Here is a 26,131-nt window from a genome sequence, read left to right as displayed (position 1 = left end):
AAAGCAACTTGTGCATGAGAAAAGTCTTGGTTTTTCCAAGTTTGGTATCGAGGTCAGGACTTTTCTGGATTCACCATCATACAAAGAATACTGTAGACTTTGTCAAGGACCATTATAGAGATCACTGCAAAGTTCACCTGCGCTAAGGGGTGGTTCATGCATTGTCAAAGCGAACCCTACAATGAAAGGTTCACAATGGGAACTGCCGTGTGCAGGGTACAGCTGGTGAAGAAAGGCAAAGCACAGATACTTCAAATGACGCAGCAGTGAAAGGCCTGTTTCCTAATACCTGTCCAGTCATCACAGAAATATGCAGGAAGGTAAAACAGGCTTCCTTGAGAACATCAAAAATATATTTCTCAGCACAAAAAATCTATACACTTTCTGAAACGGAGGCTCTTAAATAACTGGAAAACCCCCTAGTTTTTCCAAAAAATATGTTATGAAACACCGAAAACATAATAGCACACAGCATCATATTTCAACAGAGTAACTTTTTAAAAAAAATGTTTATTTATTATTGAGAGACAGAGAGACACAGAGCATGAGCAGGGGCGGGGCAGAGAGAGGGGAAGACAGAGACTCTGAAGCAGCTCCAGGCTCTGAGCTGTCAACACAGAGCCCGATGCGGCGCTTGAACTCACGGAGTGTGAGAACATGACCTGAGCTGAAGTCGAATGCTTAACCGACTGAGCTATCCAGGCGCCCCTCAACAGAATAACTTAAATATAGGCTGTACTTTGCACACAGCACGATGTACGTACACTAGATGCACAAAGGCACCAAACTGAATGAGAACAACACTTGGACAGCACTGCTGTCATTTAGCTTGAGTGCTGTGTGATAGAGTTCACACACCTTTCTTTTGCTCACTCAGTACATCATGAGTCACTATTGCGGTTTTGTGTCCCTGTCTTTGAATACTTATTAACCAGATTTTAGATAAGTTGTTTCTGATTCTCAGATTGCAGACTTTGTATATTGGCTTTTATAAAAAAAGAGAAACATCAGCAACCACAGACTCCTTTTATACGCCAACAAGCCATAAGGAAAAAGAGATGCAGTGTTATTACTTAAGCTGCATACTTAGCAATAAGACATGTTATATCAATTACCATTTTAATCGTATCACTAAAACAGAAAAACCAGCGGCATGTGATTATGTCTTGACATAAGAGGCACAACTACATATGTGCATTTCATGCTCACAATTACATCATCATATGTGATTCCAAAATATGAGACACACTGTGTGACACAGGAAAGTAAACCATAAATACCACTGAGAAATGTCTTATTTAGATGTTTCAATGACTCAATTTATTCACATATTTTTAAAACTTCATATTTTAGAGTGAACAACTCAATCATTAGCATGGGTATTTTTAATAACCATGTCTATAAAAAAATGTATGGCTTCCCTTTACAGCCTTATTTCTAGGGGCACGTTTCCCATTTCTTTCAATCATTAGTTTTTACCCACAATATAATTCCCCTCCAAAACAATATGGTTGGATTACCTGCTGAAGAGTGTCCCATAATTATTATTTTCACAGAGCTTCATTCCTCAGGGTATTTTCTTAATGCACAATAAGCTGTGAGTTCTTGATGAAAATATTACCTCACTTGCTGCATTCATGGGATTTTTTATTTGCTGGACCAGGGTTTACCCTAGTGGGCATATTTCCAATACCTGATGAGATGTGGCCTCTGCAAGGCTTTCTGATGTTCACGGAATTCGTCTTTGTTGTTAATTTCCTAGTGTATGTTTCCCAAGCTTTTAAAACCCACTGAATCTCATAGGCTCATTCTACTCCATGAGTTCTTTTATAAGCATGTTAATCGGCTGAAAGCTTTCCCTACACAACCTCATTTAGAGTTCCTACCCTAAAAGATTACTCAGACCTATAATGTGATGTGACTATTTATTTGAAAGGCTTACCATAACTGCATTTTCTGAAGTACAAAGACTAATAGTAACTCTACTTCTACGATTTCTTTACTGTATGAGTTCTCTGGTGATTAATGAGCTGTGATTTCTGGGAGAAGGCTTTCCCACATTCATGGCATTGGTAAGGTTTCTCTCCTGTATGAATTCTCTGGTGATTAACAAGCTGTGACTTCTGAGAGAAGGCCTTCCTACATTCACTGCATCCATAGGGCTTCTCCCCAGTGTGTGTTCTCTGATGTGGTATGAGGTGTGACTTCCGAGAGAAGGCCTTTCCACATTCGCTGCATTCAAAGGGTTTCTCTCCTGTATGTGTTCTCTGATGATTGATGAGACTTGACTTCTCCCTGAAGGCTTTACCACATTCGCTGCATTCATAAGGTTTTTCTCCTGTGTGAGTTCTCTGATGTCTAATTAGCTCCGATTTCTCAAAGAACGCTTTCCTGCAAAGACTGCATTCGTATGGTTTCTCTCCTGTGTGGATTCTCTGGTGAGTATTGAGCTGTGACTTCTGGGAGAAGGCTTTTTCACAATCCCTGCACCCAAATGGTTTCTCTCCTGTATGAGTTCTCTGGTGAGTTGCAAGACTGGACTTCTCACCAAAAGCTTTCCCACATTCAGTGCATTCATAGGGCTTCTCTCCTGTATGAGTCCTCTGATGTGATATGAGGTGTGACTTCTGACAAAAGGCCTTCCCACACTCACCACACACATAGGGCTTTTCTCCTGTGTGAATTCTCTGATGATTAGTAAGGCTTAATTTTTCACTGAAAGCCTTCCCACACTCACTGCATTCATAGGGCTTTTCTCCTGTGTGAGTTCTCTGATGTCTAACAAGTTGAGATTTCCTGCTGAAGGCTTTCCCACATTTACTGCATACAAAAGGTTTCTCTCCTGTGTGTGTCATCTGATGGGATATGAGATGTGACTTCTGGGAGAAGGCTTTCCCACACTGCATGCACCCATGAGGCTTCTCTCCTGTATGAGTCCTCTGATGGTTAATGAGACTTGACCTCTCTCTGAATGCCTTCTGACATAAACTGCATTCATAGGGCTTCTCTCCAGTATGAATTGTCTGATGTCTAATGAGCTCTGATTTCTCAAAGAAGGCTTTTCTACAATCATTGCACCCATACGGTTTTGTTCCTGTGTGAGTCCTGTGATGTGTAACGAGTTGTGATTTCCTGCTGAAGGCTTTCCCACATTCTCTGCATTCAAAAGGTTTCTCTCCTGTATGAATTCTCTGATGATTAATAAGATTTGACTTCTCACTAAAGGCCCTTCCGCATTCGTTGCACCCATAAGGTTTCTCACCTGTGTGTGTCCTCCAGTGTGATATAAGATGGGACTTCCGGGAGAAGGCTTTCCCACATTCACCACATTCATAGGGTTTCTCTCCTGTGTGTGTCCTCTGATGGGATGTGAGCTGTGACTTTTGGGAGAAGGCTTTCCCACACTGGCTACAATTGTAAGGTTTCTCTCCTGTGTGAGTCCTGTGATGTGTAACAAACTGTGACTTCTGGGGAAAGGTTTTGCCACACTTACCACAGCCATAGGCTATCTCTCTTATGTGTCTGCTCTGATGTTTAATGAGACTTGATCTCTTAGTGAAGCGTTTCCTACATTCACTGCATTCATAGAGTTTCTCCCCTAGACGATTTCGGTGAAATATGATAATCTGTGACTTCTTAGCGCTAATTTTATCATATTTATCATATTCATAGTATTTTAACCAAGTATCCGCTTCCTCAGGCTTGGTATGGAGAAACAACTTATCAAATACACTTAAGCCATCTGGTTCTGTTTTTCCATAATCTGCTTTTGGAATAAGTAAATCTAAGTGATGTTTTAAAAATAATCCATCAACATTATCTTCACTGTTTGATTTCCTTAAAGGATCTAAGTTCATGCTCAGATTGAGTTTTTTCCCAAATGCATCACATTCATGATCCTGTTTCAGATTTCTAAGCTTCTCATGGCCATCCTGGTGCCAAGCCATGTGACCATTTCCTTGAAAGACATGTTCTACAAAGAAAGAAAAACCTATGAATACTTCCGTGGTTGTCCTTCCTGAATAAAAAAAAACAAAACAAAACTATGCTATTTAAGGGGATGAATGCTTGGGACCGTCATTTCCCAGTCCCAGGTATAAGGTCTATATTCTAGGTACTGGGGAAAAAAAAAGAAAATAAAATGTTACAAACAGGAATGAGATACAGGCAGTATATTAAGTCACCTCTGGTTGTGGTCAAATGTAAGTTTATACAATGGAGAGAAAATGTAAAAAATGTATCAAGAGCAATGAGGAAAAAAGAAAGGAGGCTGGAAGAAGCACTGATCCAATATTGTGAGAAACTCATTTCCTCAACACCTACTGAGTAAACACACCATGCCCCAGGTGGAGCATGAGGCGCCAGAGACAGGAAGCAATAAGCCCGACCTTGTGCAACTTAATTCTAATGGAAAAGGAAACAAATAGAGAAAATCATTTTTACTTTTTCCCATTTTTAAATTTTCTGAAAGTTTTAAACTTACCAAATACATTTTCAGCATTATCACTAAGAGAGCCATTACATGGAGCACACCATTTTTCATGTAACATGTTCAGGCACAAAACTTTACAATCCAGGTGTTCCTTCACTGAAAATATCCTAAGATACAAGTTCCCATTCTTAAATATTCTCAATTTGCCCTTTATTATATACCTCTATTGTCATTATTCTCACAACATAACCAGTTAATGCACTGTCCTAAGTGTTCTTCATAAGGCTTATTTTTCACCAGTAATCAGTATTTGGAATTTTTCCTTGAGCTCTTACCCAAGGGTATGAAAGCCAATCAGTAATATGAAAAACTTTGCTTAAACGTCAATCGAGAGTATAAATTTGAAGGAAACCCACTACTTACTGTTGGCCATATCTATTCGGGAGGTACAGCCAACAAGATTTGCTAATGGATTTGACATGGAAGGGATAAGGGAAAGCAAGGAATCCAGAATGATCCCTAGAACTGGGGTCTGAGCAATTCTGTGGATTATGGTCTTAATTAGTGAGTTGGGAAGACTGAGGGAAAAAGAAGTCTGGGGATTAAAATCAAAAGTCTACCATAGAAATATTAGCTTTGAGATGTAGGTTAAGACTTTGAATAAAGTGTAATAGGAAGTGTGAGAACAGAAAATGAGTATATATAATTAAACTTATGTTACTTTAAGTGTTATATTGTTAAACTAAGTACTCATTTGGAAATTGTATCTAACGTCCTCCAATTTTTAACTTTTTCCCATTAGAAAAATGGAGTTGCTTCATATTTGGTCCTTTGCTGTATATCCCAAATACCCCAACTCTCCCCACCACTTTTCTCTACTGTAGTTTATTTATTTATTCTTAAGTTGTTGTTGTTTTTTTTTTTTTCATTTTAGAGAGACAGCATGAGTGGTGGAGAGGGACAGAGAAAGAAAATCACAAGCAGACTTCATATGAGGCTCAATCTCATGACCTGAGCTGAAATCAAGAATCGGATGCTCAACTGACTGAGCAACCCAGGTGACCCTCTCTGCTGTAATTTAATCCATCAGCAAAATACCCTTCCAACTGGTTTCCCTGTTTCCCATTAATTTTCTTTTCTTTTTAATGTTTTATTTTTATTTTTTGAGAGAGAGAGAGAGAGAGAGCGCGAGCGAGCATGAGAAGGGAAGGGTCAGAGAGAGAGGGAGACAAAGAATCTGAAGCAGGCTCCGGGCTCTGAGCTGCCAGCACAGAGCCCAACACGGGGCTCGAACCCACAAAAGGTCAGATTATGACCTGAGCCGAAGTCCGTTAATTTTCCACTCTATGGTCAGGTTAAGCTTTTTAAAATGTAAATCAGGGGGCGCCTAGGTGGCTCAGCTGGCTGGGCATCTGACTTTGGCTCAGGTCATGATCTCGTGGTTCATGGGTTTGAGTCCCACGTCGGGCGCTGTGCTGACAGCTCAGAGTCTGGAGCCTGCCTCATGGATTCTGTCTCCCTCTCTCTCTGCCCCTCTCCTGCTCACACTGTCTCTCTCTCTCTCAAAAATAAATAAAACATTTAAAAAATGTAAGTGAAATGTAAATCAGATGATTTTATTATTATTTAAATTATCTGAATCAATTTAAACTCCTTCCTATTGCTTTCAAGTTGATGTATGATCTAGTTCCCACACTCCCACACTCCCACCCTCTATCTCCCTGACACAAGGCCTTTCTTTTTGCTTCATAAAGTAACTAGGTCCCTTCCTAACTTAATATATTCATATTTATCATTCTTTTATTAATGTTTATTTGGAAAGAGAAAGAGAAGAGTGCAAGGAGGGGAGGGGCAGAGAGAGGGAGAGAAAATCCCAAGCAGGCTCTGCACTATCTGTGCAGACTGACACAGAGCATGAACTCACAAACCATGAGATCATGACCTGAGCCAAAATCAAGAGTTGGATGCTTAACTGACTGAGCCACCCAGGCGCCCCCTTATTTGTCATTCCTTTAAGGAACACTTTCTGCCAATTCAGATAGTTTGCTCATTTCAGTCTTCATATCTAGAATTGGCTTCTCCACGTAACCTGTTGTGAACCAAATGTTTGCATCCTTCCTTAAAATTTCTATGTTGAAGCCTTAACCTCCAGTGTGGCAGTATTTGGGAATGAGATCCCAAAGGAAGGAATTAAGGGTAAATGAGACCATAATGGTGGGCGCCTGATCCAAAAGGATTAGTATCCTTATCACAAACACCAGAGCAGTCCTTGGCCCCTACTCTACCCACCTGCATGAATGAGGAAAGGCCATTCAAGGGCAAAGCTACAAGGCAGCTGTCTAAAAACCAACTTCATCAGAACCCGATCACGCAGGCACCTTGAGCTTGGACTTCCAGCCTCCAGAACTGTGGGAATAACTTTCTGTGGTTTACCAGCCTGTGGTACTTTGTTATGGCAGCCTGAGGAGACTAACATACTCTCTACCATATTATTATCTACCCAATTTATTTCTATAATAGCACTTTCAGGATCTGGGTTTTATCCTGGTTATTTGAGAACTTGTTCACTTTTATCCTCCCGTGAGAAAGTAAGCACCGTGTGGGCAAGGAATAGATCCCTAATGCTCACTATTATACCCACACCATTCAGCACAACACCTGAAAAATAATACGAAAAATCAACATATATTCCATTTTCTATGAACTGCTAAAGCTGTTGTGCAGGAAAGTTAGCTCCAAGCCTGACAGTGCTATGCAAAGACCCAACTACTTGCAAGATTGCTCTTGGCTGGCACTTGGGAACCTGGGTTTCTGGAGTGTTCCTACCATGCCCCAGGTGATAAAAGGGGCTCTCTGTGCCTGGACTGTGCACAAACAAGGTCGTTTATGCTGAGCACTTGGTCTCCTGAGAATCTGAAAATGCTGGTATGTGCTAGGCAGAGGTCCCCGTGACCAGCCCCAATAAAGCCGTGGGTGCTGGGTCTTTAGTGACCTTCCCTGGGCAGAAATACCACACACATTACTGCATTTTCATTGCTGGAGAAGTGAGCTCTGTGTGACCCTCATGGAGGAAGCAGCACAGGAAACCTTCACCTGGATTCCTCCAGACTCTGCTTGTGCCCTTTCCATGGTGATGCAGCTGTGTGTCATCATGTCACTCTAATACACTTTAGCCATTCCTACAACATCTGCGGTCCCAGTGACCCTCTGAGCATGGTGGTGTTCTTGGAGACTCAGACGTGCAGGCCTTGTGAATTTTGACTACTAACTTTGCACTCACTGCACTGCAGTAAAACATAAATGTTCATTATTTAAATGCGGAGTTAAAAAAAAATTGGATGCAAACGTTTAACTTCTTAAGTAAATTCAATGCTTCTGGATGGTATTTTCTAGGTCTTTTACTTTTTAATCACATTAGTAATCACTCAAGTGGTAGCTATCAATGAGAGAGGGGCACATAAAAAAACACAAGAGGTTTCTCAAACTAAAAACTTACGTTCTAGAATTCTACATTTTAAAACTACGTATACACCACTCTACTGAATCAATTTTACTGGTAATGGATCCATAATACATGTCATTAGAAAAAAAATCCCCATGTGATCTAATGCACACCCGGCTAAAAACACCTGTATTAAAACAATGGGCTTGTGGAGAGATGTTTGTTGAACGAATACTGTCTAACACAGAGCCGGATATATAACTACAAGCCTGTGTCTGTGTGTGCACACAAAGCTCAGAGACCAACCAAGTAAAGAATATGACACAGACTTTAATCAGTCTGAAGAGGACTTTAGAAAAAAGGTGAGAACAACTGAGCTGGAGCAGTCAAGAAACATTCCATGTGTGTGAATGTGTATGTGAAAACAGAGTTTGTGCGGAAAGGACTAAGATAAAGCACAGCACAATCAAACAGATGCAGAGAAGAATAAATATTTCATCTGAAAACACTGAGAAATGTTCAAATGGAGTTGACCATGAATCTGAGGAAAGGGGTAAACAGAAGAGGCTGCACAGACTCCTACCATGGGGATCTGGGGAGAAGAGACAATGGGCTACAGCAAATGCTCTCATTGCTTCAGCTACATTCAGAGAGCACCAGCACCCTAAAAAGTCTGTGGGGCCCAGCCCAGGCACCCATATCTCTCTGCCCAAAACAATCCTTAAGCTGCAAGCGCATGCTTGGCCCGTGTGCAGGGATTCTGGGCATTCTGGAGATTTAACGCCCCTTGGAGCAATGCTCAAGCCCTGCGAGATGGGAGTTAGCGGAGACTGGCTTCCTGGTCCCTGAGGGGGGTCCTGGCAGCCGCCACAGGTGAGCACCCTTCCATCACATGCACTGCCCTTCCCTCCCTGCCCCCACGTCACTGCCCTTCCTCCCACTGCAGTGCCACTCAGATATGTATCTCAGGGAGTCTAAAGTGAATCAATGTCACACGGCGGGTGAGTAGGGGTGTTTAACAGAGCACAAGAGTGCTGGTTGCTTTAGGAACTGAAATGCATGGTATCAGTTAAGAAAACTTCTAAAAGGTGGTTAGAATCTAGACCTATCTAGAAATTTGGATAATTCGGGAATGACACATCATGGGCCTAGTTTTAAGTGTGAGTTGAGGAGTTAAGTTAAAAAGAGAACTTCCAAAGGGCAAAAAACTTAAATTACAAAGAAAGACCATTCAATGTACTCCATGGTATCTAATCTACAGGAAAAGTACAACAGAACCTAATTTGTAAAAGGGAGGAAAAGGACCAAATGTTTGGGAAGAATGAGGAAGGACTTGTTCTCGGCTGTACAGAGGCTGAACAGAGTGGAATGGGCCCACAGGGTACTTCTCTGGGCATCAGAAACCCCACTGAGGGGAAAATGAAGCCTCCTGACTGTACAAGCAGACGTGTCTAACTGTAGGTGAGCAGAGGAAAGGAGATTAAACACATCAGAACAAGAAAGAAGTCAGAGTTCCAGACTTGACACAGGCCTAAATAAGCTGGAAGCAGAGAAGCCATGTCTAAGACACAGGGCAGCTACTGTCGGGTGCTCTGAAACACCCCACAGGGCCAGAGACTGTGAAAAGAGTTCTCTAACACACATTTCAGAGATGTCAACCCAATGACTAGCTGACACTGTACTTCTGGATCTCACACCCACCTGAACAGTCTGCACTTGGAGCTTCTCCATCTCCGACCCATGGTTCTTCTCCTTGCTCCAACTTGAAGATGACATCAGGTTTCATAACTTCATATCCTGTTCAGGGGAAAACACAGAAGCCTTGACCCCAACTGCTTGGGCTTTAGGACCTCTGAAGAATGAGAAAAGTTTGGCATTACGGTGACCCAGTGAAGTACCCGTCTGAATATGAACAGAGTAAATAATTCTCAATGCAATGGTCTCCCTGGTGGCTGATGATTCTAAAATCATTCCCTTCTATAATCCAAATCCAAAACCATTACAGGAGCTTCAAAGGCTCCTGAATCTGTCAGCCTGGGTTCGAATCCAGGCCCTTTCATTCACTAGCTGTCAACCCTTGGGAAAGTGGCTTAAAAGGACTGTTAATTGTACCTGCTACACAAAACTGCTCTGTAAATAAGGCAACACAGAAGCAGTAAGTGGAATATAGTCATTTCCTTGCATTAAGTGCCTACCCCCACTAACACGTTAAGTTTCGTTGAACGTATAAAGAAAATAAATCTTGGTTACTGGAAGGTCAAGTTCAGATGCTTTCCCTAGTGTCACAGTGCAAGGAACTTTCAATCTCCTGAATTTAGGTTCAAAACCATTAAAAATTTTAGAACCCCCACAGCTCTCAGCAACTAAACAAGTAAGGTACTGGGCAAAGTCTGAGGCCCTCCAGGAAGTTCTTCTTACCCAGTGACACTAGGCTGCTATAGTTCTCCAGCATGACATCCTTGTACAAGTCCTTCTGGCTGGGGTCCAGGAGTTGCCATTCCTTCTGGGTGAAATCCACAGATAAATCCTCAAATGAGAATGCCTCCTGTAAGAGCATAATCCTGGTGAATCTGAAGCATTTATCACTCTGCGAGACATGAAAGAACTGGAAAGTGAGCACATTTCTCATCACAGCCAGTTACGGAAAATGACTTGGGTCACTTTGCACTGTATCTCTGCAATAAAACACCATTATGCACTCTTCCATCCTTCCTTATATACAGTACATGAGAACTGGAATTGGAGAGTTTAAATCTCAACGGGGGGGGGGGGGGCGTGTGAGTGGCTCAGTTAGTTGAGGGTCTGACTCTCAATTTCAGCTCAAGTCATGATCCTAGGGTAGTGAGATCAAGCCCCATGTCAGACTCCATGCTGAGCACAGAGTCTCTCTCCCTCTGTTCCCCTTCCGGTCATGCACATGCTCTCTTTCGCTCACTCCCAAAAAAAAAAAAAAAAAAAAAAAAATCAAAGAGAAGTGGTACCAAAAAAAAGATAATAAAGCAATACCCTAAAAAACTGCACAGTCTTGTAGGGGCTACAAATATATACACCTATTCATAAAATCAGCTGCTGTAGTAGCTGAGGCACCATGTGGGTCAAAGCAAGGACAGCTTCAATTTCAGGCTTTTTACAAGAGGTTAAGTCTGAGATGAGTTTTGAGAAATTAGCAGTGCTTTCCACAAAAAAGGGGGTGCAAACACATTCTGGGAGCCAACAGCTCCAATGAAACCCGAAAACCAGGAGACTTGAGGACGTACAAACAGTTCAGTAAGACACGATCATGGGGTGCAAAGCAGTGATTATATTAAGAGGCCACATGGGAGGCAGGGCAGACTGTGGTTAACAGAGATAGACACTTTCTTGTTCCCAACAGTTAGCCATGATTTCGTGGGATGGGAGTGATACAACCAAATCTAGGTTTTAGAAAGGTTTCTGGATTTAGGTCAACATGGACTTCCATCCAGAGTGCCTGAGTGACTCTCCCAACTTTGGAGCATCCGACTTCAGCTCAGGTCATGATCTTGATATTTGTGGGTTCAAGCCCCACGTCAGGAAGGTTTTAAATTGGGGAGTGGGGGGGTCAATCTCCTTAACATTTACACAATGAATTCAGATCTTTATTTCATATTGTGCAATTTCTGAGTGCACTGTCTGAATATCTGTTTCATCTAAGTTGTCAAATATACTGGCATAAATTTTCTAATTTCATTCTTTTTTAACAGCTTTTTTGAACTATGATCTCAGTAGGATCTATCTAATTTAACTATACACTTGAGTGATTTTTTGGTAATTTTGTATTCCATTACTGTCATTACAGTCCCGTTTTAGAGGGTTTGCTTCAGCACAGAAGAATCTTGTCATTTTGCAGTCAATTCCTATTTCTATCCACAGCTAAGGAAACCACCAATTTGCTTCCTCTTATATACAGTTTCCATTTGGACATTTCCTATCAATGGACTTATATAATGTGCACTCTTTTGTGTCTAGCTTCTTTGCATTAGCATAGGTTTTTGAAGGCCATCAACATTTTAGGATATATTAGAAATTCATTATTTTTATTGTAGACTAGTATTCCATTAAATGGATGTACCTCTTTTTGTCTCTTTACCACTTGATGGGCATATGGATTATTTACACTTCACAGTGGTTATAGGTGCTGCTCACAGGAGCAGCCATGGACAAGTTTCATATGAACATATGTTTTCACTTCTCTTGAGTATATACCTAAGAGTGTAATTGCTGGGTTGTATGGCACAATTATGTTTAACTTTTTAAGAAACTGTCACAGTCCATCATATCAGACCACTTTGTATTTCTAGCAGTGTTTAGTTCCAGTTTCTCCACATCTTTTCCAATACTTATCATCTATCTTTTTGACGACTGTCATTATGGTAAATGTGAAGTGGTGTCTCATTGTGGTTTTAATTTGCATTTCCTTCATAACTAATGATGTTGGTCATTGTTTCATGTGCTTATTAGTACCCATTCCTATTGTCTTCTTTGATAAAATATACTAAAATATTCTACCTACTTTTTATTTTTATTTATTTTTGCCTTTTAATTTTTTTTAAGTAAGCTCTATGTCCAATCTGGGACTTGAACTCCTAACCCCGACATCAATACCTGAGCCAGTTAGGGGCCCCTACCTACTTTTTAACTTTTCTTAAAAATTTAATTTAGTTTTGGTGCACCTGGAAGGCTCAGTAAGGGTCTGACTTCGGCTCAGGTCATGATCTCACGGTTCATGCGTTCAAGCCCTGCGTCGGGCTCTGTGCTGACAGCTCACACTATGGAGCCTGCCTGGAATTCTGTGTCTCCCTCCCCCTCTGCCCCTCCCCTGCTTGCACTCTGTCTCTCAAAAATGAATGTTAAAAAAAAGTTTTTTAAAAAGATAAGCTGCAGTGTACAACCTCCAACTTTATCAATTAATGAACTTCTCATACTGTTACATTAAAATCCACTGTTTTATCTTGCTCTTTCAATGGATAATTAGCCCATTAGAGACTTTATACCATCATGCATTAGTCACGTGGGTAATATTGGTTTTTCTGAGTTAAAAATCTTCTCACACACACACACACACAAATGGCTTTACCAGCTAATTCTATAGACATTTAATGAAGAAATAATTCCTGTTTTACTAAACAATTACAAAACATGGAAGCAAGAACACAACCCTACACTTGATACAAGCATAACCTTGATAACAAAACTCCGTAAGGATATTGCAAGAAAGGAAAAGCAAAGGCCAACTTACACACGAATATGGATGTCAAAATCCTAAATGACATGCTACCAAACTATACAGAGCAATATATAAAGAAGAAAATATATCAAGACTGAACTGGAGGGGTGCCTGGGTGGCTTAGTCGGTTGAGCATCCAGCTCTTCATTTTGACTCAGGTTATGATCTCACAGTTGTGAGAGTGGAGCCTGCTTGGGATTCTCTCTGCCCCTCTCTGCTCACTCTCTCTCTCTCAAAATATATAAACAAAGTTAAAAAAAATTTAAGGCTAGGTTGGAGTTACTCCTGGGTATATAATCAGTCTCTCCTCACAGTCCCGAGACAGCATTTCCTNACAGAGCCTGACGCGGGGCTCGAACCCACGAGCTGTGAGATCATGACCTGAGCCAAAGTCGGACAGCCAACCAACTGAGCCACCCAGGCACCCCTCATTTAATATTTAAAAAAAATGATTTTCACTACCATAACAGATTAAAAAGAGATATATAATCACCTCAATGGATGCAGATAAAGAATATTTGCAAATTAAAAAAATATACACAAGAACTACAAACAACAGAAAAAATCTGAACAAATCTGTTAAAATGCTGATTTAAATTTTCATACAGAGGGGCGCCTGGGTGGCTTAGTCGGTTAAGCGTCCGACTTTCGCTTGGGTCATGATCTCGCGGTTCGTGGGTTCGAGCCCCGCGTCAGGCTCTGTGCTGACTGCCAGCTCAGAGCCTGGAGCCTGTTTCAGTCTGGGACTCCCTCTCTCTCTGACCCTCCCCTGCTCACGCTGTCTCTCTCTCTCTCCTAGAAATAAATAAAACATTAAAAAAAAAATTAAAAAAAAATAAATTTTCATACAGAAGCACTGGATTTCATAAGAAAGGAATACAAAAATATGAAAAAGAACAAAACATACCAAAAACTGAAATGTAATCAACATTTGTTACAAGAAGTCTTGGCAGGGGCACCTGGCTGGCTTAGTCAGAGGACCATCCAGCTCTTGACCTTAGGATCGCTGACTTCAGCCCCCACACTGGGCGTATAGCTTACTTTAAAACAAAACAAAGCAAAACAAAACAACAAGTCCTGGCAAACCAGGACTTTAGAATTTCTTTTTAACTAAGGAAAAAAAAAAGGTATTGCTGATATTTTTGTTACCATGGAAAATCTAATCATATCTAAAGAAAATTACTAGAATTAATAACAGGCTTAAGGGACCCTAGGTGGCTCAATGGATTAAGCGTCCAACTCAGTCTCAGCTCAGGTCATGATCTCATGGTTAGTGAGTTCAATCCCCACGTTGAGCTCTGCAGTGACAGCATGGAGCCTGCTTGGGATTCTCAGTCTCCTTCTCTACCTCTCCCACTTGCACCATCTCTCTCTCTCCCTCTCAAAATAAATAAGTAAACTTTAAAAATAAATAAATAAACAGGTTTAAGAAGTTCCTGAATACAAAATCAATATGTAAAAACCTACTATGTTTCCATGTTTTGGCAAGAAAACTTTAAAAATTTTACATGCCATAAAATTTAAAATACCGCTTACTGTAGAAATGACTAATTACAGGTCTGGGACAGAAAACGTACAAGCTGAGCCTTGACGTACTTTACCATGTGATACACCAATACTTCATTTAAGAACCAAAGAAGTGCTTAGAAGCAGGGTATCATTCTGCGGCCTCTAGTAAAACAGTCCATCAGGGCAACAATCATAAAGCAGCTGGAGTGACAGGCGGACAAGCAGACAGGAAGAATATGTACCACTACCTCTGAAACACTTTTACTCAAAAAGTCACACTTAAGTCTGATCAAGCCTCCAGATCAAATCTGTGATGATGAAAATATGCTTTATCTGCACTAATTCATGGCTACTGAGTACCTGAAATGTGGCTAATATGACGAAAGGCCTGGATTTCGTGGTTTTAAATTTAAGCAGTCGTGTGTGGCCAATGGCCTGAGTACCTATCAACACAGCTCTAAATCTGCCCGTTTACAGGAGACACAAAACACACTGGCACACTGTGGGGATACACGGAGCAAAACGCAGACAGTGGGAAATCCACAGAATAAATAAAAGCCCTGGCCTCTTCAATCAAGAATGGGGCTAGGGGCGCCTGGGTGGCTCAGTCGGCTAAGCGTCCGACTTCGGCTCAGGTCATGATCTCACTGTTCGTGGGTTCGAGCCCCGCGTCGGGCTGTGTGCTGACAGCTCAGAGCCTGGAGCTGCTTCGGATTCTGTGTCTCCCTCTCTCTCTCTGACCCTCCCGTGCTCACGCGCTCTCTCTTTCTCTCTCTCTCTCAGGAATAAATAAAACATAAAAAAAAAAAAAAGAATGGGGCTAGAAAAAAAAGAACCAATAGTTTAAGAGGACTTAAGAGACAGATCAACCAATGACACTGTACGAACTTTCCTGGATTCTGATTCAAACAAACTGCAAATGACTTGTGAATTTTAAGACACAACTGGAAATGTGACCACTGACTGGATTTGGTGATACTGAGAAGCTGCCTTAAATGGAGAGAAGATTCCAACTGCAGTGAATCTCACAAACAAAATGTTAAATGAAAGAAACAAGCACAAATTAGTACCTACTGCAGCAGACAACACCAAACTGCAGTGTTTAGGGATGAATACTTAGGAGTAAAACCATAAAGAAAAGCAAGGAAATGGTTACAAAAGTCAGGGTCCTGGTTTCCTCTGTCAGGAGGAGAAGTTGTGATTGGCAGAGGCACACGGAGGGCCTCACCTGGGCTGGAATGTTCTGCTCCTTGACCTGAATGGTGGCTTCACAGGTATTCAGTCAATAATAATTCATTACTTTGTACTTTTAGAATTTTATGTACTTTTTGGTATGTGAATTCTGCTTCACATTTAAAGAGAGAAATTATGATTACTAAGTGCTGCTTTGGCATTTTCTCTCTGGGTCACAGTCTGGAAAACTATGAAAATGACCATAAGACCCATGTATTTACTGTATTTCTCAGAGAACATTACTCACACAAACAATATCATTTATTCAAAGATTTCATCAAAGAATGAACAAGAAATACTTTTTTATGAAATATTAGTTCACGTTTTTCTTAGGATAGCGCAACTCATAGAAATATTCTTATTTCTTTACTACAACTGCTAAAAATTTGAGAACCAAGTTTGTAGCTCAAATTCATTAATAATGCAGGACACTATTGCTCATTAAAATTCAAATCTTAAGACTTCTTAAAACCCCATAGTTATTAAAGCTGACCTTTGAACATTATGGGTTTGAATGGTGCAGGTCCACTTATAAGCAGATTTTTTTCAATAAATACAGTAGAGTACTATAAATCTATTTTCTCTTTTATGATTTTCTTAACATTTTCTTTTCTCTAGCTTTATCATAAAATACAGTACATAATACACATACAAAATACTGTACTTGTTAATCACCTGTTATCGGTAAGACTTCCAGTCAAGAGTAGGCTACCGGTGGTTAAGTTTTGGGGAATCAAAAGTTATACACAGATTTTCCACTGTGCAAAGAGCTGGCATTCTTTTTTTTTTTTTTTTAATTTTTTTTTTTTTTAATGTTTTATTTATTTCTAGGAGAGAGAGAGACAGCGTGAGCAGGGGAGGGTCAGAGAGAGAGGGAGTCCCAGACTGAAACAGGCTCCAGGCTCTGAGCTGGCAGTCAGCACAGAGCCCGACGCGGGGCTCGAACCCACAAACCGCGAGATCATGACCTAAGCGAAAGTCGGACGCTTAACCGACTAAGCCACCCAGGCGCCCCAGAGCTGGCATTCTTGATGCCCACGTTATGCTAACTGCTCCAGTTTTGTTCCACCCTGGATCTTCTATTCCGAAGCTATTTCCCTCTGATTTCTGAACTACTTATATTTTTCTTTTTCACTGGAAAACTTACATGCCTCTTCTAATCCCCTGGAAAATAAGAAAGAAGCCACAATCAGCTCACCTGTAACATGGTTATTTTCTGTTGCCCAGGCCAGAGGAGTTGCACATCTGAGACCTGTTCCACCCTGCGCCTCTTCTGCTTCTGTCCCAGACGCTCACTGTCCGGTGGTGGCCGGGTCTCTCACACTGACAGGTTCCTTGCTCCAGGAGCTCCTCTCTAACGTCACATAAGCAGGCTCACTGTGGGCAACCAGGATCTGCGGACTTAGGAACAAAAGCACATTACTGGTATATTCACACTGCACCTAAAATCTTTTCTTCTCTTGCTAGGAACCAGAAATTCATGATTCTATGTTTTTCTTCTCAAGTAGGCTTTACGTCCATCGTGGAGCCCAACACGAGCTTGAACTCACAACCCTGAGATCAAGACCTAAGCTGAGATCAAGAGTTGGGCGCTTAACATTAAAAAGAAATTTAAAAGGGCGCCTGGGTGGCTCAGTCGGTTAAGCGTCCGACTTCGCTCAGGTCATGATCTCACTGTTTGTGGGTTCGAGCCCCGCGTCGGGCTCTGTGCTGACAGCTAGCTCAGAGCCTGGAGCCTGCTTCAGATTCTGTGTCTCCCTCTCTCTCTCTGCCCCTCCCTTGCTCATGCTCTGTCTCTCTCTGTCTCAAAGATAAATAAACTATAAAAATTAAAAAACAAATTAAAAAAAAGAAATTAAAATAAAATATGGGACGGTAGAAACTTGGTGGCTCAGTTGGTTGAGCATCTGACTTTGGCTCAGGTCACAATCTCACAGTCCATGAGTTCAAGCCCCATGTAGGGCTCTCTGCTGACAGCTCAGAGCTGAGAGCCTGCTTCAGATTCTGTGTCTCCTTCCCTCTCTGACACTCCCCCGCTCACACTGTCTCTCTCTCTCAAAATAAATAAATAAATAAACATTAAAAAACTTAAAAAAAAAAAAAAGAGACACTTAACCAACTAAGCCACACAGGTGCACTGATTATCTGTGTTCTGAAGAACTGAAATAGAGTTATCTAGTATTAGGAACAAAATACAGCGCAAACGAACAGCAGAGTCTGTGACTCTGCAAACAGATACAGAAATATCAGAAATGAAGTAATCCTGAGATCCATTCACTGATCACTGTGGACATTGCTGTATAAATCACTTTAACAGGTGCCATGAAGTACAACTCTATTTTAGGTAGATGGGGGGCACCTGGGTGTCTCAGTCGGTTAAGCATCCGACTTTGGATCAGGTCATAATCTCGCGGTTTGTGGGTTCGAGCCCCACGTCGGGCTCTGTGCTGACAGCTCAGAGCCTGGAGCCTGTTTCAGATTCTGTATCTCCCTCTCTCTCTGACCCTCCCCTGCTCACGCTGTCTCTGTCTCTCTCAGAAATAAATAAAAAAACATTAAAATATATATATATATTTTAGGTAGATGGAATTTTGGAGAGCTTAAGTGATTTGTATTAAAACAGACTTGTTTCAACTACCTTTTCCCTTCACTGGCTATGTGGCTTTGAACAAAAACAGACAAACTTCATATTTATGAGTCTTTGCTCGCTATACCCTTCTCAATTTATGTCTGCCAGTTCTATCAATTTCTGACAGCAGTATGTTAAAGTCTCCCAACAGGATTACAGATTGGTAAATCTTTCCTTATAATCCTGTTGATACTTGGGTCTATATGTTTAAAGCTATGTTGTCTGACACACAGAGATTTTCTATTTCTCAAAGAGTATGATTTAATCACTATGTAAGGGCACTCCATACTCAAAAAAATGTTCCTTTGTTGCCATTTTTTAAATTGCTACAATTGTGAGGATAAAGTGGATATCTGGGTCCATTTAACAGTGGGATTCTGAGGAATAAATGAAATAATAAAAGGAAAGGGACTATTCCTTGTAATAACAACAGCTAACACTCGAATGCTTTCTATATGTAAGGGAAAATACTAAGCATGTTATAATTTGACACTCACAGACAACCCAATGAGGCATTTAACATAATCTCCATTTTACAGAAAGTAGAGGTTTTTATTTTTTATTTTTTAATTTATTCATTTTTGAGAGAGAGAGAGGGAGAGAGAGAGAGAGAGGGAGTGGGGGAGGGGCAGAGAGAGAGGGAGACACAGAACCTGAAGCAGGCTCCAGGCTCTGAACTGTCAGCACAGAGCCCGACGCGGGCGGGGCTCGAAGGAGCTGAGATCATGACCTGAGCCAAAGGTGGATGCTTAACTGACTGAGCCACCCAGGCACCCCAGAAAGTAGAGATTTTTAAAGTGATTTAGTATACCTGCACAGTTATTAAGTATCAGAATTGGAATATTATTTCTCTTTCTTGCTATTTAAGGCACTTAGTACTAAAATCATGTCATATGGGGGCACCTGGGTGGCTGAGTTGGTACACATTCAGTCACTGTGTTTCACAAAAACACAAGTGATGAACAGCCTGCTACCTCCAAATCACACTAAAAATTAGCACTTAAAACACCAAGCTCAAGGCACCTGGGTGGCTCAGTTGGTTAAGCATCCAACTTCAGCTCAGGTCATGATCTCGCAGTTTGTGGGTTCAAGCCCCACGTCGGGTGCTGTGCTGACAGCTCAGAGCCTAGAGCCTGCTTCTGATTCTGTGTCTCCCTCTCTGCCCCTCCCCTCTGTCTTTCTTCTCTCAAAAATAAATAAATATAAAAAAACTTTTTAATTGGTGGAGGTGGGGAACAAAGAAAGAAAAACAATAAACAAAACACCAAGCTCTTCTCTTTCACATCTTTACATCTTCAACAGTGAAAATACATGCATCTTACAACAGGAGCTGGCAGACATGAGCACTAAACAAGTATTAGCTATAATTATTATTTTAATAGTAAAACATGACGGCAAAATTCAGAAACGTACATAAGTTAAATAAGAAACAACTATAATTCCTTCTATCACCAGGACAGAGAACCATTTTTAAGAGATGGGGAGGGGCACCTGATGGCTCAGTCAGACTAGCATTCGATTTCAGCTCATATCATGATCTCGAAGTTCACGAGATCGAGCCCTGAATTGGGCTGTGTGCTGACAGCCTGCTTGGGATTCTCTCTCCCTCTCTCCCTACCCCTCCCCAGCTCGTGCATGCATGCTCTCTCTCAAAATAAATAAACTTTACGGGCGCCTGGGGGGCTCAGTCAGTTAAGCGTCTGACTTCGGCTCAGGTCATGATCTCACGGTTCGTGGGTTCAAGCCCCTCATCAGGTTCTGTGCTGGCAGCTCAGAGCCTAGAGCCTGGAGCCTGTTTCAGATTCTGGGTCTCCCTCTTTCTCTACCCCTCCCCCAGTCGTACTCTGTCTCAAAAATAAATAAATTATATTAAAAAATGTATTTATTTATTTATTTTTTAAATGTTTTATTTCTGAAAGAGAAAGAGAGAGCCTGAGCAGGGGAGGGTCAGACATAGAGGGAGATACAGAATCTGGAGCTGTCAGCACAGACACCAATGCGGGGCTCAAACCCATGAACCGTGAGATTATGACCTGAGCCGAAGCCAGAAGCTTAACCGACTGAGCCACCCAGGCGCCCCCCCCAAAAATTTTTTTTAAATAATAATAAATAAACTTTAAAAAAGAGATAGGGAAACTATTTGGATATTTTTAACAAAAGTCTTAAGTACGTGACCACATTTAAAAACTTCTCCTCCCCCTACATGCAAAGACCATTTCTCCAAGTCAATAAACTTAGTTCTATAATATACACAGACTTCTTACATAAAATAATAAAAAGAGAGAAAATAGGGGCATCTGGGTGGCTTAGTCGGTTAAATGTCCAACTCTTGATCTTGGCTCAGGTCATGATCTTGCGGTTTGTGAGTTCGAGCCCCATGTTGGGTTCCAAGCTAGCAGTGAAGAGGATTCTCTCTCTTCTCCTTCTCTCTCTGCCCCTCCCCTGCTCACACTCGCACCCTCTTCCTCTCTCTCAAATTAAATGAATAAGCTTAAAAGAAACAGGTAGAAAATAAAATCTATTCTAAAAGAAAAAAACACATAAAATGTGCAGGAATATACCTGAACAAGAAACATGTAAAGTCCCTAAGAAACAAACTAAAATACCAAAGGGACTATAGAAATAGGCTTCATACATGCACAGTTTGATCTTGCTCTGTGATAAGAAGACTTACAGTAAAGAAAATTTAGCCCCCAATGATTTATATCTTTAGTTAACTCCAATCATAATCTCTAAAAATTTTTCTTTCACAAGCAACTGTAAAGTTCATCTGGAAGAAAAAGGTTCAGGAACAGCGTGGACACTTAAAAAAACTTTTATTTATTTATTTATTTATTCTGAGAGAAAGAGAGAGTAAGCAGGGGAGGGAGAGAGAAGGGGGCAGAGAGAAGGGGGTACAGAGGATCTGAAGCAGGCTCCACGCTGTCAACACAGAGCCACATGCAGGGCTCGAACCTACGAACTGTTGAGATCATGACCTGGGCCCTAATCAAGAGTCGGAAACTCAAGCAACGAAGCCACCCAGGTGCCTCTTGACACTTTTAGAAATATAAAATAATGAATGTGAACAAGTCCACGTAATATCAATATGTATTCTAAAATTAAATGATTACAAAAGCATTTGACATTGGCTGCAGAAAAGACATGCAGATAAAGTATAACAATCCAAACACGTAAGAATTTATAACACAAGGAATGTGGCAGTTCAAAGCCATGAGTAAAACTGGGTTGTTTAATGAACAGAAGTGATTAACATTTGAAAGAAAATAAAGCTACATTTGTACCTCATCCATCACAATAAACTACTTCAAGATGGATTTGAATTTAAACCAAGGTAATGTCTGAAGAAAACAAAAGTATTTATACAATTTGGGGTGGGTTTTCTTTATACATGATACAAAGGCAAAAACCACAATAAAAAAAAAAAAAAAGTTATTAAAGTGCCTGAGTGTCTCAGTCAGTTAAGGGTCATAATCTCGNTTATACAATTTGGGGTGGGTTTTCTTTATACATGATACAAAGGCAAAAACCACAATAAAAAAAAAAAAAGTCATTAGAGTGCCTGAGTGTCTCAGTCAGTTAAGGGTCATAATCTCTCAGCTCAGATCATAATCTCTTGGTTAGTGGGATCGAGTACCACATCAGGCTCCAGGCTGACAGATGTGGAACCGATTTAGATATTTTTAAGAAAAATGTTAGCATGAAGCCTGCTTCTAATCCTGTCCCCTGGCTCTCTGCGCCTTCCCCACTCTCTCTCTCTAAAAAATAAACAAACATGGGGTGCCTGGGTGGCTCAGTCAGTTAAGGGTCCGGCTTCAGCTCAGGTCATGATCTCTCAGTTTGTGGGTTCAAGCCCCATGTCAGGCTCCATGCTGTGTGGAGACTACTTCTGATCCTCTGTCCCTCTCTCTCTGCCCTTCCCCCATGCTCTCTCTCACTCTCTCTCTCAAAAATAAACATTTTTACTTCAGCTCAGGTCAAGATCTTGAGGTTCGGGAGTTTGAGCCCCGTGTTGGGCTCTGTACTGACAACTCAGAGCCTGGAGCCTGCTTCGGACTCTTTGTCTCCCTCTCTCTGTCCCTCCCCTGCTCACACTCTGTCTCTCAAAAATAAACAAATATTTAAAAAACTTAAAAAAAAAAAAAGGGGAGGGGGGCCCTGGGTAGCTTAGTCCATTAAGCGGCCGACTTCTGCTAAGGTCATGATCTTGCGGTTCCTAAATTCAAGCCCCGTGTCAGGCTCTGTGCTAACAGCTCGGAGCCTGGAGCCTGCTTCAGATTCTGTGTCTCCCTTTATCTCTGTCCCTCCCCTGCTCACGCTCTGTCTCTCTGTCTCTCAAAAATAAATAAACATAAAACATTTTTAAATTAAATTAATTAATAAAATTAAAAATTTTTGAAAATAAAAAGTGAATAAATTTAACTATTAAAAAAACGTAGGGGCGCCTGGGTGGCTCAGTCAGTTAAGCATCTGACTTGGGCTCTGGTCATGATCTCAACAGTTTGTGAGTTCAAGCCCTACTTCAGGCTCTGTGCTGACAGCTCAGAGCTTGGAGCCTGCTTTGGATTCTGTGTCTCCCTCTCTCAAAAATGAATAAACATTAATTTTTTTTTTTTAAATTTAAAAACCCGTGTGGTTAAAAAAAACCCCAAACAATTATAAAACACAAACACACACACACACACACACACACACACACACACCACAAACCAAGAAAATACACCTACAACAAATCTGATTTCCTTTGCATTACACTTTCACTTCATTTCTCATAATAAAATTTCTGGCACTGTGACAAATAAAACTGTTTCTCATTGAAACCATTTCCTTAAACAGACAGCCAAATTCACAATATGATTTTAAAATTTCCTTTACAATTGTTGTCAAAGACTACTCAGTGAAGTTTACTTGGGTTTCAGTGAGAACCTATCAAGAGTGGAAAACTTAAGTCAATGTGATGTAGACAAACTACAGAAAATAGAGTTGAGAATCTCAGGTCAACAGGGTGTGACCAGCCATCAGTGTGGTAGTTTTAAAATATTTCTGATGGGGCGGGGCGCCTGGGTGGCTGAGTCGGTTGAGCGTCCGACTTTCGCTTAGGTCATGATCTCGTGGTTCGTGGGTTCGAGCCCCGCGTCGGGCTCTGTGCTGACTGCCAGCTCAGAGCCCGGAGCCTGTTTCAGTCTGTGACTCCCTCTCTCTCTGACCCTCCTCTGCTCACGATGTCTCTCTCTCTCTCTCTCTCTCTCCCCCTCCTAGAAATAAATAAAACATTTAAAAAAAAAATTAAAAAAAAAATATTTCTGATGGGGGCGCCTTGGTTGCTCAGTTGGTTAAGCATCTAACTCTTGATCTTGGCTTAGGTCTTGCTCTCTGGGTGTGAGTTCAAGACCTGTGTTGGGCTCCATACTGGCCATGAAGACTACTTACATAAATAAATAAATACACAAAAATAAAAAAATCAAATATTTCTGATGATATTGAAGTTTATTACTCAGAAAAATGCAGACTGAGGGCACCTGGCTGGCCTAGTTGGTGGAGCATGTGACTCTTGATCTTGTGTTGTGAGCCTGAGCCCAACTTTGGGTGCAGAGATTACTTAGAAATAGAATCTTCAAAAAAAAAAGAAAAGGAAGGTTGCCTAGGTAGCTCAGTCAGTTAGGCATCCAACTTTGGCTCAGGTCATTATCTCCTGGTTCAAGGGTTTGAGGCCCACGTTGGGCTCTGTACTAACAGCTCAGAGCCTGAAGCCTGCCTCAGATTCTGTGTCTCCCTCTCTCTCTCTCTGCCCTTCCTTATTTGTACTGTGTCTCTCTCTCTCAAAATAACCGTTAAAAAATTTTTTTAAATGTTTATTTATTTTTGAGAGAGACAAAGAATGCAAGCAGGGGAGGGGTAGAGAAAGAGGGAGACACAGAAACCAAAGCAGGCTCCAGGCTCCGTCATCACAGAGCCTGACATGGAGCTTGAACTCACAAACCCTGAGATCATGACCTGAGCTGAAGTTGGCCGGTCAACTGACTGAGCCACACAGGCGACCCTATAAACAAACACTTTTAAGAAAAAGGTTAAAAACAAAAGGGGGAGATTCAACCTTACTCTAATTTAAACGAATGTTTTTGAAAGCTGGCCCCTGAGAGAGAAGTTACTCCCTGAACTCTTTTATATTTGGCTCCCACGTGTCCTCTCAGCAAATGAAGCCTAAGCCCTTCACTGTACGATTTGGCCCAGTTGGACTTGGGCGGTACCGTGGTGTACCTTGGCGGTCTCCCGCATCACAGCAGCTCTCCCTGTGACAGCTCTCGCGTTTACGTTCAGAAGGAAGGTGCAACCGTCATCCTGCAGCTCCACTTAGCGCCAAGTTCTGAAGGAATTTCAGGGGAAAAGTGGAGAATAATAAAAAATGTTTACTTTAATTAGCTTGCGACAGACATTTTAAACATCATAGTACCTTTTTTTTTTTTTAATGCATTCAGGACACATTACAGAAAGTCATAAGGCACAGGGAGGCTCAGCGACTTGCCCAACGTGGATGACACACCTAGGACGTGGCAAACCTGGGCCACTCACTGGTCCCTCCGGCGCCCCTCAGACCTGCAGTCACAGCGCCCCTCCTCCCACTACGCTGCGGGAAGAGGTGGACACAGGCCCCCAGAGTCTCTGTTCAGATTTCCAGTGCAGACGCCATACAGTCCACTGTCCAGAAATAATGCCACCAGGGCAGAGTTAAGGATGAAAACAGAAGTTCTCGGGGCCAGCTAAATAACCCCCCGCGCGGAACAAAACAGCTCACGTGAAGAAAACGTACGTGTGATACACTGCAATGGCTTCGAGCTGCATACTCCTAACCTGTTTTTTAAAGGAAACAGAAGATGCATCAAAACTAGACCTACGTTTACTGACTAGAAGAAACGTACTAAAACGCCAACAGTGACTGTGTCCTGGTGATGGGATCATGGAAGATTTTCACTTGAATCTGAGGATCAAGTTGCTCCAGACTGCAGTGAACACATTTTACATTTGTAACAAAAAAAGTATAAACATTATTTTCTAAAACCTTAAACTCCCTAATCCAAGAACACAGCAGGCAAGCCGAGCACCTTCAGTCCGCCACCGCACGGAAGAAACAAACGGTAAGTAATTAAAATGCAAGATGTTTTAATGACAGCAAAAAGCATCAGAGCTAGGGGGGAAAACACCATTTCTTTTCGCTCCCTCACGTTCAGCTGATAAATGTGAGGCCCAGGAAACGCGGGCGGACCACATCTGCCGTAACAACTCTAGGCCACTGTCGTCCCGGCCACGGCGCCCAGTTACTGCCAGAATCGGTTCGGGGGCTGTGTTTGGTGTCGAGCCTTTAGAAACAATCCTCCTGATCCAAGGAGAGCTGAGTGGGTAAGTCAGGGCGGGGGGCCCAGCAAGAAGTCCCCGCACCGCCCGACCCCTCAAGGACCAGCTCTGGGCGCAGCCCGGGACCGGCCACACTGCGCCTCACGTCCGGGGCCCCAGGCGGGGAGGCGCCGCCTTCACAAACCCNACTCGCCTGTCGCTTGGCGGCGAAGGACAAAGAGAAGGGGCGCAACCCGAACGCGCCGGTGGCCGTGCCAGTGCGAGTACGCGTGCGCGAGAGAAAGACGCCTT

The 26,131-nt window shown here is 41.8% G+C and overlaps 1 protein-coding gene across 5 annotated transcripts; it reads right to left on the bottom strand.

Moving 5' to 3' along the window:
- Positions 1–490: 490 nt before the first annotated feature.
- ZNF84 (zinc finger protein 84) lies at positions 491–26,131 on the bottom strand. Of its 5 annotated transcripts, none has more exons than XM_077763583.1 (6): positions 26,034–26,131; positions 24,749–24,854; positions 17,060–17,262; positions 10,293–10,419; positions 9,576–9,671; positions 491–3,973 (listed from the first exon to the last, which is right to left on the bottom strand). In XM_077763583.1, exons 3-6 carry the CDS (start codon positions 17,066–17,068, stop codon positions 1,989–1,991), a joined length of 2,217 nt encoding a protein of 738 aa, XP_077619709.1. In that variant the 5' UTR covers positions 17,069–17,262; positions 24,749–24,854; positions 26,034–26,131; the 3' UTR covers positions 491–1,988. The 5 variants fall into 5 exon arrangements, with proteins under 5 accessions (XP_077619709.1, XP_077619708.1, XP_077619710.1 ...); XM_077763582.1 differs by lacking the exon at positions 26,034–26,131 and adding an exon at positions 25,299–26,023; XM_077763584.1 differs by lacking the exon at positions 26,034–26,131 and adding an exon at positions 25,384–26,023.

Source organism: Crocuta crocuta, unplaced genomic scaffold, assembly GCF_008692635.1.
Source record: "Crocuta crocuta isolate KB4526 unplaced genomic scaffold, BGI_CrCroc_1.0 scaffold114, whole genome shotgun sequence".
Classification (NCBI taxonomy): Eukaryota; Metazoa; Chordata; class Mammalia; order Carnivora; family Hyaenidae; genus Crocuta; species Crocuta crocuta.
Note: the sequence above shows the minus strand (reverse complement) of the source record. Positions and strands in the feature narration are given on the sequence as shown.